General features: G+C 36.8%; 1 protein-coding gene across 1 annotated transcript in view; it reads left to right on the top strand.

The window, feature by feature from the left end:
• Positions 1-26,116, top strand: part of ZC3H6 (zinc finger CCCH-type containing 6) — a 73,296-nt gene extending 47,180 nt beyond the window's left edge. The window contains exons 4-12 of the mRNA XM_064268834.1: positions 1,097-1,349; positions 4,705-4,838; positions 7,989-8,105; positions 8,743-8,856; positions 13,710-13,817; positions 17,137-17,390; positions 19,011-19,516; positions 20,031-20,261; positions 22,838-26,116. Of these exons, the coding sequence (XP_064124904.1) occupies positions 1,097-1,349; positions 4,705-4,838; positions 7,989-8,105; positions 8,743-8,856; positions 13,710-13,817; positions 17,137-17,390; positions 19,011-19,516; positions 20,031-20,261; positions 22,838-24,318 (3,198 nt within the window). The 3' untranslated portion in view covers positions 24,319-26,116. The remainder of the gene's footprint in view (positions 1-1,096; positions 1,350-4,704; positions 4,839-7,988; positions 8,106-8,742; positions 8,857-13,709; positions 13,818-17,136; positions 17,391-19,010; positions 19,517-20,030; positions 20,262-22,837) is intronic.
• The last annotated feature ends 1,601 nt before the right edge of the window (positions 26,117-27,717 follow it).

Raw genomic sequence — 27,717 nt, 5'->3', positions numbered from 1 at the left:
TACAATTGTAAATCTCCTTCTTCAGAATTTTTGAAGTGCTAGACAACAAATAAGAGCTTATAAACCTTAAACAGTTCTGCTTAGAACAAGTCAGAAAAGAGACAGTGTCTTTAAAATTTACAATTGATAGGCTAATTGATTTTCTTGACAGTTTATGTATTTTTTTCTGTATTTCATAATTCATAAAGATCTGAATATCTTTCTGTATTTTATTAAACACAGTCTCAGGGAGATATTTTTCCAGGGCAGTATTATTATATCACACTTAAAATGCAGTAAACTGAAATGAGTCATGGTCTGAGCTGTTCTAGATCCTCAACTTGTAATTATGTGCAATTTTTTCTTACTTTATTATAAAAGAAATGACAGAGGACATGATAGAACTAATAAAAATATTTTAGTAAATAGAGATAGACCTGAATACTGTCATTCAGTCAACTTCTAGGACTAAAGTGTATTTTTTTGTTGTTGTTTTCATATTCTTTAGTACAGAAGCAATAAAATTAATAATGTATATTGTATTAAACAGTTTCTAATGAGCAATCTATTCACCTGATGTTTTTCACTGTTAGGTTAAGCTCTACTTTTTCTGTTAGACTTCATATGTAAACATTTTCTTTTTACAAAATTTTCCACATATATAGTTTTTTTAATTAAACATAATTTGCTTAAACGTTTTATTTTGAAATCTTCAAGGTTTAGGAGAACATATATAGTTTTCTACCCCACCACCCCCAAAGCTATTCTGCTGTCTTTTCTTTACTTTCAAAAGGCCTTTTTATTATCGTGCAGAAGGAATTCACACATGATTATGTGGATTTTTAAGTATTATTATGTGTAATGTATAGATGCTGACATGCAACATAGAAAAGCTAAAGCATGAACATTAAAATATTTAATAATGTCAGAGAAGCATTTAGGTTTTGAACCCAGTTTTAATAGTGTTGTAGATAAATACTAATGGAGAGGCAGAACTAATAACTAGCTTTTTGCCCTTCTTTCTTCCAACTTTCTGGGCCAAAAAGATGCCCTGTGTTACTATCGACTGCTATATGTAAGTGAAAAGTCCTGATAATGATTGTCCATTTTCACTTAGAGTGGACATATATCAGGAAGCTACATGACATCACAGAAAGGTCAACATAATAAAAAATATAAAAATAAAGACTATGATGAATACAGTACCTACAGTGATGACAACTTCGGTAACTACAATCAGGAAACAGAGGAAGATTTTGTTAAGCAACTGAAACAATACAGACAAGCTAAAGAAATCTCAAGTACTGCTTTAGGATCATCATTTTCTAAAGAAACAGGAAAAAAACAGAGAATGAAAGGATTCCAGCAAGGTAAGTTTGAAGTCAGCAGTCGATTTTAGATTATGAGACCCTTAGTAAAACAGGTAGCTATGGAGAAAAAGTTTAGAGCCTTATTAGCCCATTCTCAAAATCAGCTTATTTTTGTGATACCTGAATTTGTTTTCCTTTATTTTGCAGACCTTGAGGACAAAAGTCTACAAATATTTCCATCTTCACAATAGCTTAGTATTTTAATTAGAAAGATATACTAATATTTTAAAAGTATATCAAACTATAATATATCTTTCCTGTTTATGTTTTTTCCTTCCCTATTCTGTAGGGTTGCTATAAGTTGGAATTGACTCAACGGCAATGAGTTTTTTTGTTTTTTTTTTTTTATCCTATGATGTCAGCATCCTGGAAAACAACTTTTCTTTTGCAGTTGTCTCTGTTACTCTATGCATTACTTTATATGTTATATCTATAAGGACAAAATTCTGGGGAGCCATTCTTCTGTTAGGTTTTAAATATGGCGATTATCTTTGCTATAGAAACGTACATAGGACTAGGAACAATTGGAAATAAGAATATAATTTCAAGGAATTTCTGGAGCAATCACCTATTCACCTGCCATATTGAGACATACGGTCCCTGGAGACAACAGGGCAAGATGCTAGCTGGTGACAAGAGTGAAGAAGCTGTAGAGCATGTAAGGCTCAAATCAGCCTTAAGAATTGGCTACTCAGTATGTCTACACCAAGCAAATGGAGCCACGGTGAGGCCGAGGTGAAATACTGAGCAGCCACACTCTTACGTAACTGTTGTTTAATTATCTTTGAATAAAGGAACCAGTTATGAATAAACTGTTATTTCTATGGCTTTATTTGTTTTTTCTTGATTTCTTAGCAAAACTCTTTTGAAAAATGTGAACCTAGTCTTAGCTAAACTAAGGGAAAGTAAATTTATCTATCTACACGTTATGCTGTAGTAATCAGTGGGTTTGTTCCTGGAGTCTAGATGTGGTGGTGTCCAGGATCATCCGTGTGTAGAGAGGACCAGCTCACCCCTTCTCACTGGAAGCTTTTCCTTTCAAGCACTTCCTTGTTTGTTCCTTTAAAGGATTGCATATCATATTTTATTTTCACATTTGTTTTTTTCCCTGAATTATGGAAGTAATACATGGGTCAATGCAGAAAACTGGCGGGGGGAGGAGGGAGCAAAAAACAGATAATTGGAATCCCTACAACTCAGAAATAATTACTGTTAATATGTTTGGCTTACCTTCTTCTTGAATTTTTCTGATCATTATTTTTAACAAAAAAACTGTATGTACTGTTATAATTTATTTTCCTATTGATTCTGAATTATAGCTCAGTCATTCTTAAGTTAATGAATAGTTTCTAATATCTCCATTGTATTAGGTTAAATAGATATACCATAATTTGTCTAACAAATTGTTGGGCTTGTTGGTTGTAATTATTTGACATTTACGTTACCCATAGTTTGTTTTAATTGTATAATTAACCTTGGAATAAACATCTTTATAAATATCTCAGAAGACATCCTGGAATACATTTTTCCTTAAGAATAAATTCTGAAGAGTAGAATTGCTGGATCAAAAGACATAGCCACATATGGTTTTTGATCCATATACCAAGTTGATACGCAAAAAGGTGATATACCAGTTCACCCCACCATTATATGAAAATGCCAGTTTCTCCAAATCTGCCTAACACAGAGCTTTATTATTATTTGAAGGGGAGAACTGGTATATTATTTTTTAAAACTGTAATTACTTTGAAACATTTTTTCCTTTGTTTATTGGCTGTTTATATTTCTCTTTTTTAAGTTGCCTCTTTATTTCAGTTGCCTTTGCTGGTACTTTTGCTCTCGTATTTCTTCATCTTCTTTCTAGTTGAAACAGAATTCTTTCTTTTTGTGTATGTATGTATGTTTAATTAGTTGAGTGTAAGCTGTCAAAGCAATTCTCCCTTGACCAGTGATTCTCTAACTTTAGTGTGCATGAGAATCAACTGGAGAGCTTGTTAAGACACAGATTGCTGGACATACCCCCGGAGTTTCTGATTCTGGTCGAGGCAGGGACCAATAATTTTCATTTCTAACAAGGTCCTAGGTGATGTTGATGCTGTTCTAGATTGTTTAAAGTCTCAATCTTTTATAAAATATTTTTCAGCTGAAGAATGCTATCAAGTTTACTTTTATTTGTTTAATAAAAAATGATCCAAGAAAGTTCTCCATCAATGAGAGTATATAGTCATATGAGATCCTAACCAGTGAGCCTCATCAAATCAATTTTAGTCCATAAGTGAAATTCTGTCACTCTTATTTTGGGATAATTTACTCCTTCCTATTTCCCCCAAAAAAGAGCTCTGGTGGCACAGTGGTTAAGTATTCAGCTGCTAACTAGAAGGTTGGCAGTTTGAGCCTGCCAGCTGCTTCCTGGGAGGAAGATGTGGCGGTCTGCTTCCATAAAGATTTATAGCCTTGGAAACCCAGTGGGGCAGTTTTACTCTGTCCTATAGGGTCACTATGAGTTGGAATCGACGCAATGGCAAAAGGTTTGGGTTTTTTTTGGTATTTTCCCCAAACATTTCTCCATATAGTTATAACCATACTAAATCAATTTAAGCATCTTAGAATAAAAATATAGATTGACTTTTATCAACAGTTTTTAAAGTTAAAGAACACAGTACAGATTGGCCTTTCTTTACATAGTAGTGTAACCCAGGAAAGTTTTGGGTCAGTCAAGTTTGACAAGTTTTAAGGGCATTAGAAAACTTACTAGTTCAATATAACTTTGGTAAATGAAAAAAACAAATTGTACTGTAACTTACTGCCCTAATGTAATTTTTGTAACTTGGTATCTTCTTAGATGCTTTTAAATACCAAGTTTTTCAGAAGCTAAAGATGAATACAATTTTTACTTGGAGATATGTATGTGTATATTTTCAATAGGAACTTGATTTGCTGCAGATTAACCACTAATACCTATAATGTCTTCCTTAAAAATGAATACGATATGTAATTCTCTTAAAAACAGGAAACCTTTGGGACCTAATCAGTGATCTTATTCTAAGGAAAATTGAAAAGAATGAAACTAGGAGATTTGACTTCTTTAGCCGTGTGTATACTTGTTTTGTTTTTGCTTTCCTTGTGTTGTTTGCATCCCTTAATAAACAGAGGGACAAGAAGCAATAACCCAGTAAGTGAAATGTAAAGATTTAATTAATTTTTTTCATTGAATCTAGTGGAAAAAAGGAATGCACTGTAAATTTTTTTTTTTTTTACATTATAGACTAATTAAAATAAGCTGTTCTTGTAAACTAATAGATTGAAGGTGTGCTGTTTTTCTATAATATTTCAAGCATATTTTAACTTTTTTTAGGGATCGAACAGAGGGTTAAAAGTTATGCCGTTGGTTGTGGACGTGGTTTGCAGAAGAAAATCAAACGCAAAGACCGTGGGGGAAGATCTAATAAAGGCCCTAATGTTTTTTCAGGAGTGGATGACTTTCAAGAGGTACCGAGGAAAAGAGGAGCTTTTCCATCTTTTAATCTATTTGGTTGCAAAGAAGGCATTGAAATGAAAAATTTCTGTCTCAGATTAAATGAGTATAGAATTAAAATTTTTATTTTAATTGGTCACGATACTAGTACCCAGGTGTAAATTTAGGCTATCTCAAAATAAAATAGATATTTTTAAAAGCAAAAATATATGCTCTACTAGTTCTTGGCTGTGTTTTTCTTTTCCAGGCGTCATCTTCCCCAGGTGCAAATGGCAGTAAAACCTAACAGCTCAATAAGGGGGCCGAGAAGGGAGGTGGTGGTCGATTAAAAAAAAAAAGCTTAGTTATTAGAACTGAAAGCATTGAAAGAGAAGAAAAGTGGATATAAATGGTTGGAAAGATGAACTCAGATGCCATGCATGTAGTAGATATTGAATAAATATGTGCTGAATTGAATTGAATTCTGAACATAGACATTTCAAACTTGCAGCGACTCTCCAGAGTAGTCCAATGCCTGCATTCTGCCGCTGTTCCGGTAGGGTTTGATCTGATTACACAGAGCAAGCCCGTGTTAGAAGTTGCAACCTTGAGTGAAACCTGTACTATTATTTGAAAATTCTTGTTTCTCTGGTCTCTGAGTTTAAAGATTATAGGCAAAGATCTCTTAATGTGTATTGCTTAGTATACTGTTTAGGAAGATGTTAATACGCGTGACCTAAAAAATTTATTTCAAGCCCCAGTATATTTGTGAAACCCAGCACGTGTTAATCTGCTCTTGGGGATTCTCAGTTGACATTAACATATTAAAGGTGCTGAGAAGGTTAGGCATAAACAAACCTATTTTGCTTTATTTGTTCCATCATTTTCCAAACTTATTTGTCTGTGAACTCTTTTTTTGCCAACATAACCTATAAACATTCACTGAGCCACTCACTCTTCCATGGAAGAGCAGCTTTAGAAACATTGACTTGGAATTTCTGGGTGGTTATATCCTTCCTCTCCATCTTTTTAGACACCAGTAGACCTCTAGAATGTTCTGCTTTCCCTAGACCATTCTAATAGGAACACTTTCTAAGTAAGCCTTCTCCTATACCCAATACTTAGCTGAAAAAACTAGCTTCCAAGAAAGCATGACTTTGAGGAAGTTACTATTTGTCTCTGAGTTTCAATTCCTTAATCTGTAAAATGAGGGCATAGTGAAAATGACTTAAACGGCCTCTCAAAGCACTAACGCTTTAGATGTCTGCAAATCTCAGGTGCAACGAAAAGATTCTTTATCATGTAATAGAAAATCAGATAAAACTGTCTTTTGCATTCATCAGATTTAGAATATTTTTCCTTTTGTTTATCATGATTAAAATATATTATGAACTGTGTCAGTTTACTAGTTGTCAGGAGAGGTATTGCTTCTTATGATTCCAGAAAAAACCAGGAGAGCGCCAGAGCAACTCATGTTCAGGAGTGGTCTGGAGGAAGCGCATCCAGAGTAGAGTGAGCATGCGGTCCACACTAGAATGGCCAACATGTATCCATTTCCACCCTAGACCTTTCAGAGTCTATGTTGTTGTTATTGCCATCGAGTTGACCCCATGTGGTACAGAGTGGAACTGCCCCATAGTATTCTTGGCTATAATCTTTGCAGAAGCAGATCACCAGGCCTTTTCTTCCCTTGTACAGCTGGGTGGGTTCAAACCACCAACCTTTAAGTTAGCAGTCAAATGCAAAACCTTGGGCCGCCTAGGGACCTTTCAGGGACTGTTAGATCCCCCAAACGCCAAGTAAGTCCAGGGATACCTTCACGTCCATGCTAATTTTCTTGAAAACTCAAATGTAGTCACAGAACAAAAAAACTTGTGCTGGATTTTAAATACTTATACATTCTATTGGCCACAAAACTCTTAAATTTCTTCAATCTTTATAGTAGCTATTAAATTTTCTGTAAATGTATATTCTTTTCCTGTTGTTGTTGTTGTTAGGTGCCTTTGAGTCGGTTCTGACTCATAGCAACCCTGTGCACAACAGAACAAAACACTGCCCGGTCCTGCACCATCCTTATAATCGTTGTTACGCTTGAGCTCATTGTTGCAGCCACTGTGTCAATCCACCTAGTTGAGGGTCTTCCTCTTTTCCGCTGACCTTGTACTCTGCCAAGCATGATGTCCTTCTACAGGGACTGATCCTTCCTGACAACATGTCCAAAGTATGTAAGACGCAGTCTCGCCATCCTTGCCTCTAAGGAGCATTCTGGCCTCACTTCTTCCAAGACAGATTTGTTTGTTCTTTTGACAGTCCATGGTATATTCAATATTCTCCGCCAACACCACAATTCAAAGGTGTCAACTCTTCTTCGGTCTTCCTTATTCATTGTCCAGCTTTCACATGCATATGATGCAATTGAAAATACCATGGCTTGGGTCAGGCACACCTTAGTCTTCAAGGTGACATCTTTGCTCTTCAACATTTTCAAGAGGTCCTTTGCAGCAGATTTACCCAACGCAACGCGTCTTTTGATTTCTTGACTGCTGCTTCCATGGCTGTTGATTGTGGATCCAAGTAAAATGAAATCCTCGACAACTTCAGTCTTTTCTCCGTTTATCATGAAGCTGCTCATTGGTCCAGTTGTGAGGATTCTGACTCATAGCGACCCCGTAGGACAGAGTAGAACTGCCCCATAGAGCTTCCCAGGAGCACCTGGCAGATTTGAACTGCTGACCTCTTGGTTAGCAGCCATAGCACTTAACCACTATGCCACCCTTCATTTCCTCTTCCTTATATATTTTAAAATATTTGTTTTTCACATAGTAACATATTGTTAACATTTTCTTATGTTCCAAAATAGTCGTTTCACCACATGCTATTTTAATGAGTGCATAATATTCTACCACCTAAATATTTCATAGTGTTTTTGACCAACCTTTGGTTTTTAGATGTGTAGAATATTATGCATCTCCATTAAAATAGAAAGAAGTAGGGTTCTTTGCAGTCACTAATAGCAATAAGCAGATTACTAAAAGTATATCTCTCTCCAGATAAGAGGATCAAAGTGTCTAGTCTTGATCACTTTTAATATTCACTTTGTATTACTTTCAAGATCCATATGCATATAAATCTTAATACCTATTAATATTTCCTATGTAGCATTCAAATGAATGTTTTTCTTACAGAATAGTAAACCAGGGAAAAAATGGAAGGTTATGACACAGGAATTTATTAATCAGCATACAGTGGAACACAAAGGAAAACAAATCTGCAAATACTTTCTGGAGGGGAGATGTATTAAGGTAAACTTATTGGAGTAGCAAATGATTTTAATTTTCAAAATACTCATTAAAATTTGAAATCTTATTTGGGGGATTAATTTTTTTGTGTCTCATAGTTTCAAAGAAACTGGTTCTTCAAAATGTATCTTGCATGGAAATACTGTACATTGGGCTCAGTTATTTTATTCTTATATTCTGGGACAATGATAAAATTTGTTGAAATCAGATTTTATTTGACAGATATATAATGCTGACTGTATGGCAGATATTATAAGTGGATCATTAATATTAAATGATTCAATCCTTGCAGCAACGCTATGAAGTAGTTGCTGTTGTTATCCCCATTTGACATGAAACACCAAGGTTAAATAATGTTCCCACAGAATGTCATCTAGAAATGATGAGTGCTGGTGGAACACAGGCAGTGTCTTCTAGGCCATGCCCTTCACCGCCGCACCATGCTGCCTCTGCGCATGGGCCCTCAGCCAGATCCACTGTCCTGGGTGAGAATTCTAAGGGATGGTTGAATTGCTAACTCGATACTGAAAGACTGGAGATATGACAGTGTTCTGCTGTGACACACCAGGGAGAAGATTCAATTTGATTGTTTTTCTTTTTTCTTTGTTTCTTTATTTCTTTCCTTTTCTTCTGTGAACAGGGAGATCAATGTAAATTTGATCATGATGCCGAGTTGGAGAAGAGAAAAGAGGTCTGCAAATTTTATTTACAAGGATATTGTACCAAAGGAGAAAACTGCATTTATATGCATAATATCCTTTATTAAAATATATGTTTCCAGAATATTGAGTATTGATGTTTTTTAAACATCATTGAGGTTTTAAAAAATCATAAATACTATCTAGAAAGCCTAGTTTGGTTTTAAATTTAAAATACCGTATTATATAAACCCAGCCTAAAAAATCTTGTACTTCAAAAGGGCAAACTGAATTTTATTCTATAGGGAAAATGAAGTAACTTCCCTTTGGGGAAAAAAAAAATTATAAGAAGTAAGGGTACTTTATATTTAATATAATTAGCTTAAAATATTTCAAGAGGCTGTGCTTCCTGAGGGAAGACTTGGCAAAATACTTACTCTGTGACTTATTTTACGTAGCTTCATAGGTAATAAATGATCATTGTTGAAAATTATAAAATCAAAGTCTCGTCAGATCTTACCACTCAATGATAAACACCATATATTCTTCCTTACTTTTCCCCTCGGAAATCTATACATTTAAATTGTACCCCTGCCCCCACCCAAAATTGCAATTTCATTATATCTGTTGTTGTGGTGCTGTTATTATTTTGTTTTTAAATAATATATTCTGAATCTTTCTATGTTAATTTCCCCCCAGATATCTCGCTGGTTTACTCACTACCATTTCTGAATAATGGAGCCTTTCCCCATGCATTTGAAATTCTATCTTATCATACACAGCACAGAGTGTTTATGTATATGGCTCCCCGTACCCTAGGCTTTCTGTTTGACTCCGTGGATCTACTTGCCCTCGTGTCTGTGTTGCTTTGCTTTAATTGTTTCTACCTCAACAGTACAGTGGTATCTGGTAGAGCAGCTTTGCTCACTAGTCTTTTTTTTTAATTTCCTGTAATTTCTCTTGTGTTTTTCCAGATAAATTTTGAAATAATTTTGTCACCTTTACAACAATTCTTTTTTTAAGGAACTAAATATCATAGAAAGTGAAAAATCTGTTATCATAGGACTAAGTGTAAAAAATTTGGAGAGCTGGTGGTGCAGTGGTTAATTAGACCATGCAGATACCAGAGAGATGTGTGAATGAATTTCCTTATAACTCAGGAAACTGGAACACTTTCCTAACTATGGCTCAAAATCCAGAAGCAATAAGGGAAGAGACTGAAAATTTGATTGCATAAATTTGTAATTTGCATAACAAAAAATATGACTTAAGCAAAGTAAAAATATAAATATTAAAGTGAAGACAATTGTTCTCAACTTATATAACTTACACAGACAGGTAATATCCTAAATACATGAGTTCCTAAATATTGAGAAAAAAAATAGAGCAAGAGATATAGTTTATAGAAAAAGAAATGAAAATGTCCCAGAAACATATGAAAAGATGATCACATTCATAAGAGGAAAGTGGATTAAGCTACACTGAGATGCCATTTGCAGCTATCAGACTTAACGAAAAAAACTGACAGTAAAGTTTGTTGACAACGCTGTGGGAAAATAGACATCCTCATACCTCATTGGTGGGATTGCAAAAATGATATACCGTGATGGAGGGAAATTTGGCTGTGTCTTGCAAAATTACACATGTATTTACCCTTTGACCTAATAGCCCCACCATTTTGCAAACTCTACTTAATGGATCTAGGCAGTGATTGTTGATGGCTGCTAAAATCACTAAGTGAAAAGTTGAGGAGGAACCTTACAATGGGTGGATTAGGCCTGCTAGACCTGAACCAACTGATCTGCCTTAACATCACTGAAAGAGGAACCAAAAAACCCAAACTTGTTGCCATCGAGTCAATTCTGACTCACAGCGATCCTATGGGACAGAATAGAACTGCCTCATAGAATTTCCAAGGACCAGCTGGTGGATTTGAACTACCAACCTTTTGATTAGCAGCTGATCTCTTAAATAGTGTGCCACTCAAGCTCTGAAAGGGAAGCAAGCAGACATTAAGTGCCTCCTGATATGATGCAATTGGGAGTATGTCAACACCATCTATGAAGTAGTATTAACAGAAATGGGAATTTGAATCTGACCAAACTTCTAGATCTGATTACCAGAATATAGGAGATACAGGCGATAAAACAACACAACAAAACAAAACCCTTTGCAGTAGAGTCAGTTCAGCTCATGGTGACCCCATGCATTAGAGTAGAACTGCACTCCATAGGGTCTTCTTGGCTGTAATTTTGTGGAAGCAGATTTCGGGCCTTTCTTCTGTGGCACCACTGGGTGTGTTTGAACTGCCAACCTTGTCATTAATAAAGTCCAGTGCAAACCATTTGCCCCACCCGGGGACCTAACAGGATATATAGAACATCATAAAAAAATTACAGGAGATACAGGATATCACAGAGGTACGGTTAACCAAATTCCAGTCAAGAGAGCAAATGATGTGTTTTCTTTAACAAATGATACAAAAATAAAGGGGGGGGGGAAGCTTCTAGAGAGAGATAAAAGAAACCTGTGAGATATATTAACTACCTTATTTTTATGCAAATAACACATGCCTTTTACGTTTGTTTGCCAACGGCAGCCTCCCTGGGTGAGGTGTTCCTTAAGTGCCGCCATGCCAATTTTTGTACATGTTGCTGTAAAAAAATTAGCATAGTGAGCTTACGAACATACCTTGTGGGAAGAGGATGTGGTTGGCAAACATAGAAGGCGTGTATTATTTGTGTAAAAATGTAGTAGACACAATCTGTGGATCATGTTTGGATCCTGATTTGAATAAAGCAATCATAAAAGGACATTTTTTAAAAATAGCCTGAAAATTTGTATGTTGGTGGATATTAGATTAAATTAGTTCATTGATTATGTTAGATTTTTAATAAGGTTGTTAAAAAATATATTCTTTGTTTGAAATAGAATCTTAAATATTTACAGATAAAATATATTTGAAATACGCTTAAAACACTCCAGTGTTTGGAGGGAGACTCATGAAGGAAGTATAGGAGTGTAGATTTCACAGAATTGCCTAAATGATGAAGATTGTTGAACCTACATGGTCAGCATGAGGGAGTTCATTTTATTATTCTCTCTACTTTGAAGATTACTTTTTTTTTTTTTGAATCCTAAGTAATCCCATCCTCCAGGGATGAGTTATGCTAATAATAAGGCATAAAGTCTTTCATACTGTTCTCTGTGCTAAGGTATGCATTTGAATGGATGTATATATGTGTATGGAGCCATGGTGGCGCAGTGGTTAAGAGCTTGGCTGCTAACCAAAAGGTCAGCAGTTCGAATCCACCAATCGCTCCTTAGAAACCCTATGGGGTAGTTCTACTCTGTCCTGTAGGGTTGCTATGAGTCAAAATGACTTGAAGGCAATGGGTTTGGTTTTTGGTTTTGATTATGTATGTGTATATACTTATATACATAATTTTTTTAATGATCTCTAATGATTGTGAAGCTTGTATTTTTTTACTTAACATTTGTATCTTTAATTCATATGGGTTCTATTTTACTGTATAATGTGCAGTAAGGGTCTTATTTTCCAAATGGTTAACTCATTGTCTCATCATCACTGATTTAAGATGCTGCCTTTATGAGAGCCTGACTTTTCCTGTATGCACAGTTCTGCTTTTGTGCTGCTGTTGTCTGCCGTGCCGTGTGGCTGGTCCCCTCTCTCGTGGTGTGTTTGCTGTCAGGAGGGCAAGGGCAAATATGCCTTCCTTCTTTTTTCACATTCCCACCCCACCCCCTGAGGAATCTTATAATAATTTTGACCTACTCGAGAAAAATAAAAACTTTTGCAGGTTTAGCTGTATTTCTTTGGAAACTAGGCACCTTACTGAACTTGCTGAACTCTGTTTCTAAAAGCTTTTAAGTCTATTCTTACGTTTTTTTTTTTTTTTTTCTGCGTGGTCATGCCATTAACAGATAGTGATAATTTTTATTTAATTCACAATATTTATACCTTCTACTTAATTTTAATTGTATTGGTTACATTTCCAGGATAACGTTAAATAACAGCCATTGTGGTAAACATAAAACGTCTTTTAATGATAGTGCCCCTTTGGCTTTAGCTTGTGATTGTACTTTCAAGATAGATTGTCTTTAAACATCCAGTTAAGGAAATACAGTGACCTGTGAGAGCCGGAACTTGACGGGACTGCCTTGTTTTTCTGGGTCTCGCAAGTTTTCCGCCTTTGACAGGGTGCAGTCTTATCATTGTCCTGTTGCTCGTTTTGGTGGAAAATATTTGAATTTTGCTTCTCTAACAGGTTTCTGCCTTACACAGGCTCTGACTCTCGCAGCTTTCAATGTATTATATTCTTCATTTTACCAAGTTTTTTAAAATCAGAAAAGGATTTTTAATTTTATCAGTTGCCTTTTGCATATGCCAAGATGATCATGTGATTTTCTGCCCTTTATCTTATCAGTATTATAACTATACTAATAAATTTCCTAAAACCACCCATCTGAGCAAAAACCACCTAAGAATGGTGTTTTTCACTATACTTCTCAATATTTCCTTTAGATGTTTGTCTCAAAAAATCTTTAGTGTAATTGATCTGTAATTTTCTTTTTTTTTTATATTTAACTTTAACATGGCATATCAGACCCCTTTATTTTCTTCATAGAAATGAGCTCTTGCAAAAATGTATTTGTTCTCCATGATATTTTATTGTGGAAAGTAAAAGCTTGCATAATTAAAATACTGTAGTATTTGCCATAACCCTATAAATATTTTTTATTTTCAAAGATAGTTTTCTAGTTTTAATCGAGTGAGATAGATTTTTAAAACTTTTTGGAGTGTTTTGCTGCATAATTACAATATATATTCTTAATAAAATTAAAAAATAATTTTATCTAATATGATTATAAAAAATTCAATACTAATACAGTCTTATCAATTCAGCACAGTTATTTTTGGCCTGTTCCTTAATGTTTTTATTTACATGAATTTCCATGCAAGTTCTATCATACTGGAGCAAAATGTTACCAAGGAGACAACTGTAAATTTTCTCATGATGATCTGACTAAAGAAACAAAGAAACTTTTGGACAAAGTGAGTAACGTTTTTATACCTTGGTTATTAGTTAGCTCTCTGCACAGATTCATTTGACTTGAACAGCTATGTCTGCAACATTAGCGCATAATTGGACATATCATATCTTACAAAACCCTACTGAGAAATTGAGGAATTATTTTGTTTTATTCTGCTAATATAGTGTGCTGGAAAAGCAGAACTATTGCACTAGGGCATTAGGAATCTTTTTTCTTATCCTCATTCTGCCATTTAATAAGCTAATTTACTTTGGGCAATAGTCTTACAACTTTGAACCTCATTCTCTTTGTCAAAAGTGAGGAATTAGCTATCTATGATCCATTCAATTTTGATATTATATTTTTCTAGTTTACTACAAGTCTTCCCTATACTGAAGTCTTCACAGTTTTAAATGTGAGGAAGAGAGGTTGTTGAAAAACAGTAATCTTTTTTTTCCCACATGTTTTATTTAGGTATTCATAAGTAATCAGACATTAGCTGTCTATTTGATAATTAAAAAAAAAATTTTATTGTGGTAAAATATATATAGCAGAAAACTTGCCCTTTTAATCATTTTTATGTGTACAAATTCAGTGGTATTAATTATATTCACAGTGTCATGCAGCCATCACCAGTCTTTATTTCTAAAAATTTTTCATCACTCCAAACGGAAACTCCGTACCCATTAAGAAATAATTCACCGTCCCTCCTCTCCCCAGCCCCTTGGTAACCACTGTCTACTTTCTATCTCTATGCACTTGCCTATTCTAGATATTTCCTATAAATGAAACCCCACAATATCTGCCCTTTTGTGTCTGACTTATTTAACTCAACATAATGTTTTCAGGGTTCATCTATGTTGTACCATGTGTCAGAATTTTATTTCTTCTTATAGATGAATATTCCACTCAGAATTTTTTTTTAATTCATGAGTACCTCCTACTAATTACAGGGAATGGGGCAGAGACAGCAGGGTGAATCTCTTCCTAAATCTATTCTCCTTCCTGTGGATAGTACCACTGTCACAGTGGATGGCACCGCCGTCACAGGGATGGCACTGCCGTCACAGCGATGGCACCACCGTCACAGTGATGATGGCACCACCGTCACAGGGATGGCACTGCCGTCACAGCGATGGCACCACCATCACAGTGATGATGGCACCGCTGTCACAGGGATGGAACTGCTGTCACAGCAATGGCACCACCGTCATGGTGGATGGCACCGCCGTCACAGGGATGGCACCACTGTCACAGGGATGGTACTGCCATCACAGTGGATGGTACCACTGTCAAACCACCATCACAGCGGATGGCACTGCCGTCACAGTGGATGGCATCACCATCACAATGATGGCACTGCCGTCACAATGGATGGTACCACCAGTCTTCCAGGCCCTCAAACCAGAAACCCACATCTCCATAGCTCTGCATGATAGGCCCTGCCCACCTTTCCTCCATCTTTTGTCTTTTTTTTTTTTTTTTAACAAACTTAATGGTGTACCTAGTTTGAAATGAACTATAATGAAAAAAAGCAGATCCTCACCCCACTCTTGATTTCTGATCCTTAAAGGTAACCACTTTATCAGTTTTATTTTCAGTTATTTATTTTGATATTTCTAAATAATTCTTAGGCCACTATGTTTCCCTTTTTAAATATCATCAACTTAAATCTTCCTGAAGAAAGTATGGAGCCCTGGTGGCACAGTGGTTAAGAGCTACAGCTGCTAACCAAAAGGTTGGCAGTTCAAATCCACCAGTTGTCTCTTGGAAACCCTATGGGGCAGTTCTACTCTGCCCTATAGGGCCACTATGAGTTGGAATCGACGGAAATGAGTTTAGATTTCTTTTCATGGAAAGTATGGATTTAGTTCATAAATCTTACTTTCTATATAGATTGCCCCCATAAACATACACACTTCACCTTCCCACTCATCTTCCCAAAACTTTTTGGCCAAAATTACTTTCAGAACTTATGAAGTGAATATGCAAATATTCTTCACATTTGAGCCATTAGTACACCATGATTTTATATTCTTCCTTGTACAAATTTGTTTTATCTAGAATTGTCCTTTTTTTTCCCATATGCTTAGTTTTCTACACACTAACAATGACTTTATTTCCAAACTGTGGCTGAATCTGACAGCTCCCTTCCAGACAGTTAAATAAGTAGATATCCTGTCAATTCCTTTCCTCCTGCTCCAGCCTACCCTGGTTGCTTTCTAATTCCTATTCAGCAATATCACTTTGCAAATTGCCTTCACCTACTTCCTAAACTGGATTCCCCTTTTCCTGCCTCTTTTTTACTTCCTCCTTTTGGTGGAGAGTATCCTTCAGACCCTTCTGGTAAACAAAGCATGGATGGAAAACTTTGAGACTTTGAGTGACAGACACTGCTAGTTGCCTGCCCAACACCTGTTCCAGACTTCTCCCTGATTTTGCTAATTTTAAATATCAGGGATAGAATAATTCAGTACTAGAGCTGGACGAGAGCTTAGCGCCATGGTTTTCAAAGTTGGCTACACACTGGGTCACCTGGGGAGCTTCAAAAATACTGAGGCCAAGGCCCCACCCTGAGAGATTCTGGCCTGATTGGTATGGGTGCAGCCTGGGCAAGGGGAGTTTTAAAAAGTTCCCCAAGTGAGTCTAATGTGCAAGCAACTTTGACAACCTCAACCTTAGGGGTTATTTGTTCCCACCTCGTCTTGGTACCCTGAGGTTGTAACTTGCTCACAAAAATCCAGTTTTACTGACTGCCTTGTTCAATGGTCCTTCTTGGTGCCTGAATTGATATTTCTTTTTTTTGTTTTGGTTTTTAATTGTGCTTTAGATGAAGGTTTACAGAGCAAATGAGTTTCTCATTAAACAGTTAATACACATATTGTTTTGCGACCTTTGTTGCCAACGACACGACATGTCAACGCTCTCGCCTCCTCAGCCTTGGTTCACTATTACCAGCCTTCATGTCCCCTCCTGCCTTCTTGTCCTTGCCCCTGGGCTGGTGTGCCCCTTTAGTTTCATTTTGTTTTATGGGCCTGTCTAATCTTTGGCTGAAGAGTGAGCCTCAGGACTTCAGTACTGAGTTAAAAGTGTGTCCGGGGCCATACTTTTGGGGTTTTTCCAGTCTCTGTCAGACCAGTAAGTGTGGGTTTTTTTCTGTGAGTTAGAATTTTGTTCTACATTTTTCTCCAGCTCTGTCTGGGACCCTCTGTTGTGATCCCTGTCAGAGCAGTTGGTGGTGGTAGCCAGGTACCATCTGGTTGTGCTGGACTCAGTCTGGTGGAGGCTGTGGTAATTGTGGTCCATTAGTTGAAACAGCAATCTTTGCCAACTATTTTTAGGTGTTGAATACTGATGAAGAACCCACAAATGAAGATGAAAGAGAATTAGAAGAACTGAGAAAACGTGGCATAACTCCTCTGCCCAAACCACCTCCAGGAGTTGGGCTTCTGCCAACCCCACCAGAGCATTTTTCTTTTTCTGAACCTGAAGATGATTTTCCGACAGACCTTTCTGATGATTTCAAGAAAATCCCATCTCTTTTTGAAATAGTTGTAAAACCTACTGTGGATTTGGCACACAAGATTGGGAAGAAGTAAGTTAAATTTTTAAAAAATGGCAGCAGTTTTTTTTTCTAAAAATTCTCATTTAAAAAATGACTTGCATTCCACAACCATGTACTCAGACTCAGGCAGCGATGGCAGATACCAGCAGGTACACAGATGGCTGCTTCCCCTTTCTCTTTGATCCCACCCTCTGCTGCCTGCATCAGTGTTTTTATCTTGGGAATTCTTACACAGCTTCAGAACCCTCTCTGTACGGGAATCCTGAAGGGCATTCCCATGGGGATGGGACTGTCATTCCTGCCACCTGGTTAGGAATTTCTTCTAATTGTCCCATTGCCATCGGGTCAATTCTGACTCATAGTGATCCTATAGGACAAAGTAGAACTGTCTCATAGGGTTTCCAAGGAGCAGCTGGTGGATTCGAACTGCTGACCTTTTGGTTAGCAGCCTGAGCTCTTAACCACTATGCCACCAGGGCTCTATTTCTTCTAATAGTGGGTTAATATGTCTCCAGCATATCTCATTTTTTTAGAGTAGTGTTTCCTTATGCTATTGGAGGAAAACTTCCTGGTAAGTTTTCCAGGATCCAGATAATAGCATTTTCTAACAACATAATTCCCAGGGTCTGTGCAGTTGGGCCTAAAGTCCCATTGTTGACATTTCTTATAACCCTGAACACTCAGGGAAGTAGTGGGTCTCAGCAAATGAGAAACAAGAAATCCACAGCAAATATCACAACTAACATGAACCATTGAAAGTATTTCTGTTAAAGTCAGGAAGGAGACAGGTATGTCCACTATTTTGCTAATATTGTTTATTAGATCCTAGTCAGTGCAATGAGAGAAAGATAGAAAAGGTATGAGAATTAGAAATGGAAAGGCAGACTCATTATTTCATCAGTTTGCCTCAGTAAATCCAAAAGAACCAACTGACAAAACAACTAGAAATAATCACCGATTTAGCAAGATGCCCAGAAAGAAGAGCAGCATTCAAAGCCTAAAAGCCTTTTTGTATGCCAGCAATAACCAATTTCAAATTGTAAAAAAATAAATAAAGTTGTATGTTTATATAAACCAGTCGCCATTGAGTTGATTCCTATTCATGACATCCCCATATGTATCAGAGGAGGACTGCTTCACAGGGTTTTCAGTGGCTGATTTTTTGGAAGTAGATCTCCAGGCCTTTCTTCTGAGGTACCCCTGGGTGGACTCAAACCTGCAAGCTTTCAGTTAGCAGCCGAATGCGTAGGTTTATATAGTGTGATTCTAACGATTGTTAAAAAGTCTGCATATGTCTAGAAAAAGGGCTACAAGAGAACCAATAAAAAAATGTATCTCTGGGTGGTGGAATTAGAGGTGATTCTTATTTATCATTATACTCTTATATATTTTTCACGATATCTGTAATAAGTACATTTTAGAACAGCTAATAGCAAGCAGCCAATTAAGAAAACTGTGGACTAAAATGAAGGCAAGGCCCATGTGCAGTGTTTCCATCTATATAGGTGATATGGAGTAAATTGCTTCTTAAAAACATATTATTCTATTCTGATATAGAAAAAATACTTAACAAATATCTATTTAGAAATGTAACACTCTTTTTAAATCTCTTTTCTTTGGACTAAGAAATATTATTCTTTCTGTCTACAGAACACCAGCATTTTATAACAGCGCCTCACCACCAGGACCACAATTTCAGGGAAGCAGCCCACACCCTCAGCATGCCTATAGTCCTGGGTCAAGTCCTGGGCCTCATATGTCTCAGGGACACAATAGTCCTGTGATGCACCCAGGCTCCCCTGGACATCACCCATGTGCAGGACCTCCTGGTCTACCAATGTCACAGAGCCCACCTTTGCCACCTGGCCCACCTGGCGTTGTAGGCCCTCACAGTCAAGCTGGAATACTTGTTCAAGCAGGTCCACCTCTGATACCACCTAGTATGAGTGGTGCTTACCATTCTCCAGGCTTTCAAGGACACACGATGAATGTACCTCGAGAAAACCACTCTTCTCCAGGTTCATCACACCAGCAAAGTCCTGCTGAAATGCAATTCGACACCAATTATGAGTCCTTGCAAAACCCAGCTGAGTTCTATGATAGTTACTACTCACATCATGCCGTCCATAGTTTTCAGCTTCCCAGTAACTCTGGTGGTAAGTGTACACTTTAAAATAACTCATTTCATCAAAGGAAAAAATAGTAGGAATGTATGCTTTAAATAAAACTAGGTAAGATGTTATAAAGTTGAAACCTTCAAATAGGCTTTCAATTTAACCAAACTTTTGAAATAATAGAACTTTCGATAACTTTTTAAAAATATTTAAAATTTTGTTATAAATTGATAATAAAATGTGATTTTTATTAGAGCTTCAATTTCCTGTAACTGACGGTAGTACTGTCAAGTAGAATTGGTAGTGGAATTTAGTACTTTGTATTTAGTAATCTGTAGTGCTAAATCAGAGCTCTGGTGGTGCCATGTGTAAGTGATAACAGCTGCAAACCAAAAAGTCAGCAGTTCAAATCCACCAGCTGCTCCTTGGAAACCCTACGGGTCAGTTCTACTCTGTCCTGTAGGTCACTATGAGTTGGAATTGACTTGATGGCCACGAGTTTGGTTTGCTTTTGGTGCTAAGTCAGCGTGTGTCTCTTTCTGTGTTACGGATGTAGATGAGCTCTGGCAGGGTGAATTTGCCCACCATCAGCCTCCCGTTGTTCAGGACTCGCAGGACCACAGGAGCGAGTGTGACGGCAGCAGCCTGACAGTCCACAGCCCTCTGACTGCACCAGGGCTCCTCCCTGCAGTGCAGAGGGCACTTTTTGTGAGACTTACTCAGAAATACCAAGAAGATGAAGAACCAAGCAGCACTGAGCCTCACAGGGTACCAAGCAAGGAAGAAGGTGTGTCAGGTGTTACGATAGCGTCCATCTTACCTGTTTGCTTCACTTAGATTCTGAAATGGTCTTGAATAGGTAAAATCTGATGTATGAGTTCCTCTGAACTCTCTATTTCCAATTTACTTTGTAGTCTTTATCCACTTGGGATTAATTGTGGTTTCTAGGTCCATTAATGCATTAATAATGAATTGCAGAAGGTTTGACTTGAAGCAGTGAATAGATCTAAAACTAGAGTGCTAGGCCTGGGCCAGCAGACTTGCTGTTGAATCTCTTCATTTTTCTAGGAAGAAAACAACACAGGACAAGAACAGAACACCTTCCAGTTCAGGGATTTTGAGTTTTCACCTAAGTTCAAAATTGTTCAGTTATTGGAGAAAATTTTATGGGCATAGGCTGTATACTTAAGGTTATATGTTAGTTAAATGTTATTATTTTAATATAAAAAGATTATGTAGAGTGAGCTTAACTTAGTATTTTTGATATTGACACATTAATTCATAATTGATTAGTTAATTCAGTTAAGCTTGAGAAAAGTTTTAAGCATCCAGTTCTTTTTCTGAATTACAAAATTGATAATGTTTGGCTGCTCTTAAACATGAAACTGATGAACAACTAGCTAAAACCAGATAACACTAGGTAGCTACAAACTATTATATAAACCTTATTTGTTATATGTTAAAAGAAGGTAACATTAACACTTCATTTATCTAGTATCACAAGAGAATGAATTCTTGCTAATAAAAGTAATTTAAATTTACTCCTTTAAATGATAAAACTTAATTAAAAACATTGTATGGTGATCTTCCTATAAATTCTTACAGTCTTATGTTTTCATAAACAAAACTAAAACTTTTCTAGATGATATAAAATTTTATACTGTAATATTATACAATTGATTTTCTATGAGGGTTTGCTCTGTATTCAGAAGCAATCTTGTACAGTTGTTTTGTGTGTGTGTTTGTGCTTACTTATATAAGTCTTAATGCTTTATGAACTTTATTTCCCACTGATGAAAAGCCATCAACTGTCATTTCCTATCTAGTATCTGTTTTCCTCTGGCCTATCTTTGCTGTTCTACTTTCTTTCTTTTAATACATTCACTCTCGTTCCAAAGAGGATTTCAGACTCTTTACAAAAGAGATTGATATGAAAATGAAAAGAAAATAAAAGATGAGGAGTGAAATTACCGTGCAGACATATTTGAGATAACTGCAGTAGGTCCTAGAGGCCAAAGAGAAGAGAAGAGCTGGTTTTCTAGAGGTGGTTTATTTAGACAGCAAGGTCTGAGTAAAACTTTCTGGCCTTGTGATACAGCATATGCTATTTTAAACCACACCCGCACCTTAAAATACCAATGCTTGGTTTGTAAGCACCGCTCTGTTCAAACTCAACGCGTAACACCAAAGATCCAGGTAGTAGAAACATACTTGTGAGCAGTGAAATTAGGTAAAAACTAGAATATCTAGTCTATTCTACTGATAGAAGGTATTCTGGGGGACCTCTCTCTCTCTCTCTGTCTTCCCCTCCCCCTCCTAAAGTTGTATGTTCTGACGACAATGTGAAGAGTAAATACCCTGTGGTCGATTTAGAGCAAATCTATGTGTGTTTTAATGGAGAGCAAGGAGAATCACCCTCCTGAAGCCTCCGTTTATGAGCTCTACTACTATTCTAGAGAAGAACCCTGGTAGCTAAACTTTGTAAAATTGTCTAACATACTAGGGTTAAACAGGCTTTAGGAGTAAGACCCAAAGTGTCTTCATAAAGCATATAAATTTTATTTGTTATTTTTTTAATTTTAATGTTCAAATAGTTAATATATTCACATAGGTCAAACATCTAAAAGTATAATAAAGTACAAATGAAAAGTCCCCATCCCTGTCCCTTGTTTGCTCAGTTCCCCTTATTCCCTTAACCATCATTATTACTGTTTTGCTTTCTTTCCAGATTTTTTTTTTTTTTTTTTTACATCTTTTCCTTGTTATCCTGGTAATGCTAGAGCTATGAAGTTTAAGGATTTCTTGAATTAAAGAGATCCAAAACATTTAGGATTCCTTTCCAAGAGTCTTCCCCTTCTCCCCACATGCACCCCACACTTTTGAGTTCCCTTCTGCCTGCTGGAGTGAGGGGATGTCACACGTGTCCGCATCGGACCTATTCCTTTGTAGAGTATAATAACTGAAGTGATCATTGTCACACCACATCTTAATCTTGTACCATTGTGGAAACCCAGGCATCTCTGTCATGCAGTTACTTGAAGTTGTGTGCTGTTGAGTCGATTCCGACTTACAACAACCATACAGCAACCCTACAGGACAGAGCAGAACTACCCCATAGGGTTTCCTAGGCTGTAATCTTTAAGAGAGCAGATCACCAGGTCTTCCCTCCCACAGAGCCACTGGTGGGTTCACACTGCCGACCTTTCAGTTAGCAAGCTGAGTGCTTAAACATTGTGCCACCAGGCCTCCTTTACTTGAACCTGGACTATACTTTTTTCAGAAATGGTATGTGGTTTTTTTCATCTTGAATAAGGCCAAATATAAATGCTTCATTCTTTATACTAACTTTTTATCTGCATTTAGATGATACTGTTAACTGGTATTCCAGCAGTGAAGAGGAGGAAGGAAGTAGTGTCAAGTCAATACTGAAAACATTACAGAAACAAACAGAAACTTTAAGGAATCAGCAACAACCCCCAGCAGAACTCAGCATTCCGACTGATCCAAGACTTGCTAAGGAGAAAAACAAAGTACACCAAGTGGTTGACCCTAGACTCAGGACTATCCCAGGTCAAGGCATTAGAAAACCTATTGACTCTGCCCCACTGGATCTCAGACTTGTGTGGGATCCCAGGAAATTTAGAGGGAATGGAAGTGGCCGTGTAGGCTCTTCTGTTGGTGAAGCCAAGTGTGATTTACGTCATGCGAATGCTAGCACTAATGTCAAACACACAAGAGGAGATGACGATGAGAAGGCAGGAAGAGAACTGAGAGAAAAAGCTTTCTTGATACCTTTGGATCTTTCACCTGGTATAATACTCCAGGATCCAAGGTCACAACTGAGACAGTTCAGTCATATTAAAATGGATATTATCCTAACAAAACCAAACTTTGCAAAACACATCGTGTGGGCTCCAGAAGACTTACTTCCAGTACCTTTACCTAAACCTGACCCAGTGTCTTCAATCAACTTACCTCTACCCCCTCTTATAGCTGATCAGAGGCTCAGTAGGTTACGGGAGGCAAAAAGTGATCTTCATCAAAACACAGTGCCCGTTGACCTAAAATTAGCAGCCAAAGCCAAAAATAATACAACAAACAGAGAAGGCTACCTAGAGCAATTGGGAGACTTACAGAGTTCAAGAAGTAAATTAGGAGATCCCAGGAGGCAAAAAAGTTTTGATCCTAGACTTCACAGACTCCCCAATCCAGAGTTGCATCAGGTGGTTACAAAGGATTCACATACATCTAAGGGTACCCCTCGTTTAGCGAGATCAAACCCTGGTTCAGCACAGCCCTCAGGGGCAGTAACTAGCAGCTCTGGGCCCGGGGCTCTGCCTCCATACGCCCCTAAACTGTCATCTTCAACTGGTCTTCCGCTGGGAACTCCAAGTTCAGTTCTTAGTGGCATTAGTTTGTATGGTCCTAGGGAGCATGGTTCTTTATCTACATCTGAGCTAGCAACAGTTTCTTTAGGAGAAAATGCAGAAAACCAGAAAAAAAGTGGTGGTTTAAAAAGTAGTGGCAAAAATGAGCCTTCTCCTGCAGAACCGATCCTGCCGCAGAAAACCACTCCAAATATGGAAGTCACTGTTGATGGGCCAGCTGAGCCCCAGGCAGATCTTCTCAGGAGTTCTGGTAAGATCCAGGCCCCAGCAGTGCACAGTCTTCCTATCCCGGCATTAACAGGCTTAATTAGACCCCAGTACAACGATCCCAGGCAGGCCAGGCAGCCTGGACAGGTGAGCCCAGCCCCAGATAATGACCCCAATAAAGAAGCAGATGACAAATCTCTGAAAGAGGTTTTCAAAACTTTTGATCCAACTGCTTCCCCATTTTGTTAGCTGTTGTGTGATTAAGCAATTCTTTTCACTCCTGTGACTGTCGCAGTCCTCTGCGGTTTTGTAACTGGTTTACCTCTATAGTTTATTTATTTTTAAATTCTAAACACTTTTCAGCTGCTAGTATTAGAACCACATGAAGTTATATCCTCTAAATCCTGTGGTATTTTATATAATATTTTTATAAAGTCATTGACATAGAAACCTATGTATCATGTTAGCGTCAGTAAAAGTACATTTATTGTAAATAAACCATCATGAACTCAATACTCTGCCTGAATATATGCCAGTTGTCTTTTATAATTAATGTTTAGATAGATGATTACCACTTTTATATGGTTGTTTAGTTTCAAGCAATATGATATACATTACTTTTGAGAAACATTATTTTGACTAGGATCCTCTCTACTTGTCAGCACAGAACTGATTCATTTGTAATGCTAACTGCTAACTAAAATAGAAAATGAAGTCGAGAAAAGACTTTAAAATCATGATTAGCAGAACAGTTCACATTAAGGGCATCACTTTTATTAGTATTGGCAATAGTATTTGTGTACATGAAGCATTCGAATGTTATCTTTTACAAGTGTTTTATTGTTTTCTGTATAATAGAAGTTGAAAGTATATAAATAGAATGTTTGCTAAAGTGAAAAATTCCCAAGTTCTCTAACATAATTTTTTAATTTAATTTTCATATTAAATAGTTATGAGCTTCTGCTGTGTTACATTGTAATGTTCATGTATTTCAATGTATTTTTGTCTTTAGCAGCATAATTTATATTTTTCAAGTAATGTAGCTGTAATAATTGTATTCATTATGACTTTGGCAAATTTTAACAAAATTTTAGAAGATCTAGTGACAGTCTGTAGTGATTATTACACTGATAATGTTTTAAATGCCCAGGTACCGTATTTTTACTTAAACAGCAAGAAAACACGGAGACTGCAGGTGTAGTCACTGGTATATGGCTACCAAGAAAGAATCTCTTCCAGACCTCGCCCAACTGGTATTCTGTAGCAGAGGCGACTACCTGGTGTTTTAAGTATTTAATGTCCTCATAGTTTGTAAATCTCATAACTTGATTGGAAATTGTATTTTTATGAAAAAAACTCATATTCATTTCTGTGTATTTATTGAGGTATGTAAATAATAGCAGCCCTCTTTGTTTCATACATGTATCATTTTTAAAAAAAAATTTTTATTGTGCTTTAAGTGAAAGTTACATGTATTATCTATAACTGGGACTAAATATTACACTCCTTCTCCCATCTTGAACTGGAGGTCTACATACAACAGTGATTGCTGCTAACAACTCCAGCAAGTAACTTGAAAAGGAGCATAACATTATAAAGGATAATGAAAGGAAAGTTAAGGTTTTTAACTTAGCTCGATCAGTTCTGAAGTGAAAACAACCGCTCTTCAGAGGAGATTTTAAAAACACACAGCAAAATATGTCTTTGAGACCCTAATGCTCAACAGCATATGTCCTCTGTGTTCACTTCTTCACTTTTTGTTACTTTTGTTTTTTGCTCGGACTCCGTGCTAAAATGCGGTTGTAGTTCAGTGAACAAAAACTCTGCCTACATAAGAGGTGCTTTTTTGTTAAGTGGCAGGGCACTATTCAGGGCATGTGTATTCCTACTGCTATATTTTGCTTACTTTGTTGCCCAAGAAGGCCCTGGATGGCATTTTGGGGTTTAAAAATGCATGTTGTAAGCCACCATAGAAAATGTTTCCTGGTTTACTCTCTGAACAGAGTAAGTCAATAAAATGGATAACCGGACAGGAAAAAAAAAAAAAGAGACCCATAAATATGCTGTATACTCCAAGGTATAGTTTACTCTTTTACCAGGATAAAATGACAAAATTGCTGAATTTTAGTGATTAGAAATTTTTAACAAATCTTTAATTCATTCTTGTATTTTATGATCTCTTTTTTTTGTGTTAAGTAATGCAGTCCACATTTTAAATACCATTCGGAGAAGATAATTTGGCTTACTAGAGATCAAAATGGAATCCAGACTCTTAGAGATCTGTTTTCTACTAAAGGAAATTTTAAAGGATTAATTAAAAAGTAAGGTTTAAGTCATTAATGAAAATTATGTGATGTACATTTATTCACTATTCTTGAGCCCCTATTATATCAGTACTATCCTAGATTCTATTTTACAATAAAAGTTTGAACTTGCATTCAAATTTAAGAATATATTTTATATGAAAATGGCTTAAGTTTAAAATAATAATTGCTATTTATATAGATAACACTTTTTAATTAGATAACTTTAGGAAATACTCTGTTACATCCTGTCAACAAATTATTTTAATATTCTTTTTTCCTACTTCTCACCAAAATTTAGCAAGTAACCACTTTCCCCAATGAATAAACTTCTCTTTAAGGTAAGTTGGTATTCTTAGAATTCATGTAATTTGATCTATACCAGTACAAGTAAGTTAGGTTCCTAGTCTTAGAAGCCACACTCTTTGAGATACCAGAATTAACTTGTGTCTTTAAAGAGTCTGGATTAAACTCATCAATCAAGATGTAATTTATTCATATTGGTTCATGACACAAGTTTTGTATCTGTTCCCTTTGATGTTGAATGGAGTGAGATATGTCAGGGTGTTCAATTGGGACACCCATATAACTATAATTTAGATTGAACAGCTATTTTCCCACATCTTGTTTAGTTTTTGCTCCAGACTCCTGCCAGTTAGGCCCTCATTCTGAACCTTGAAAACGAATCAAATGTTGGAGTAATTTCAGAACCTGTCTTGGGAATAAGGTCTGTTTCTCTGTGGACCCTCTGCGCTACCCAGCTTTATGTTTCAAATGCCAGAATCACACTGCAACAAAAGCAGTCTAATTATGAAATGATGTTTAAGTTTCTATTTGTCTTTTAACTTGCCAAACCAAAACCAAACCAAGCCTGTTGCTGTCAAGTCAATTCTGACTCATGGCGACTCCATGTGTTACAGAGTAGGACTGCTCCATAGGATTTTCTTGGCTTTCTTTTGTGGCGCTCATGGGTGGGTCCAAACCACTAATCTTTAGATTAGTGTAGTCCAATACAATCCATTTGCGCTGCCCGGGGGCTTCCTTTTAACTAACCATAAAACCCACTGCTGTCGAGTCAATTCCAACTCATAGCGACCCTATAGGACAGAGTAGAACTGCCCCGTAGAGTTTCCAAGGAGCACCTGGCAGATTCGAACTCTCGACCTTTTGGTTAGCAGCCCTAGCACTTAACCACTACGCCACCACGGTTTCCTTAATTAACCATAGGACTTTAGTTTTTCTTGCTACTTCTACCTATTGTAGGAGTGGAAGAACAATTGATTAGTAAAAAACATCCTGTATGAACCGTCATGTGAGCCGTTTGCGGAATTAACTAGACAGAGAT

This window comes from Loxodonta africana, chromosome 15 (assembly GCF_030014295.1).
Source record: "Loxodonta africana isolate mLoxAfr1 chromosome 15, mLoxAfr1.hap2, whole genome shotgun sequence".
In the NCBI taxonomy this organism is placed as follows: domain Eukaryota; kingdom Metazoa; phylum Chordata; class Mammalia; order Proboscidea; family Elephantidae; genus Loxodonta; species Loxodonta africana.
Note: the sequence above shows the minus strand (reverse complement) of the source record. Positions and strands in the feature narration are given on the sequence as shown.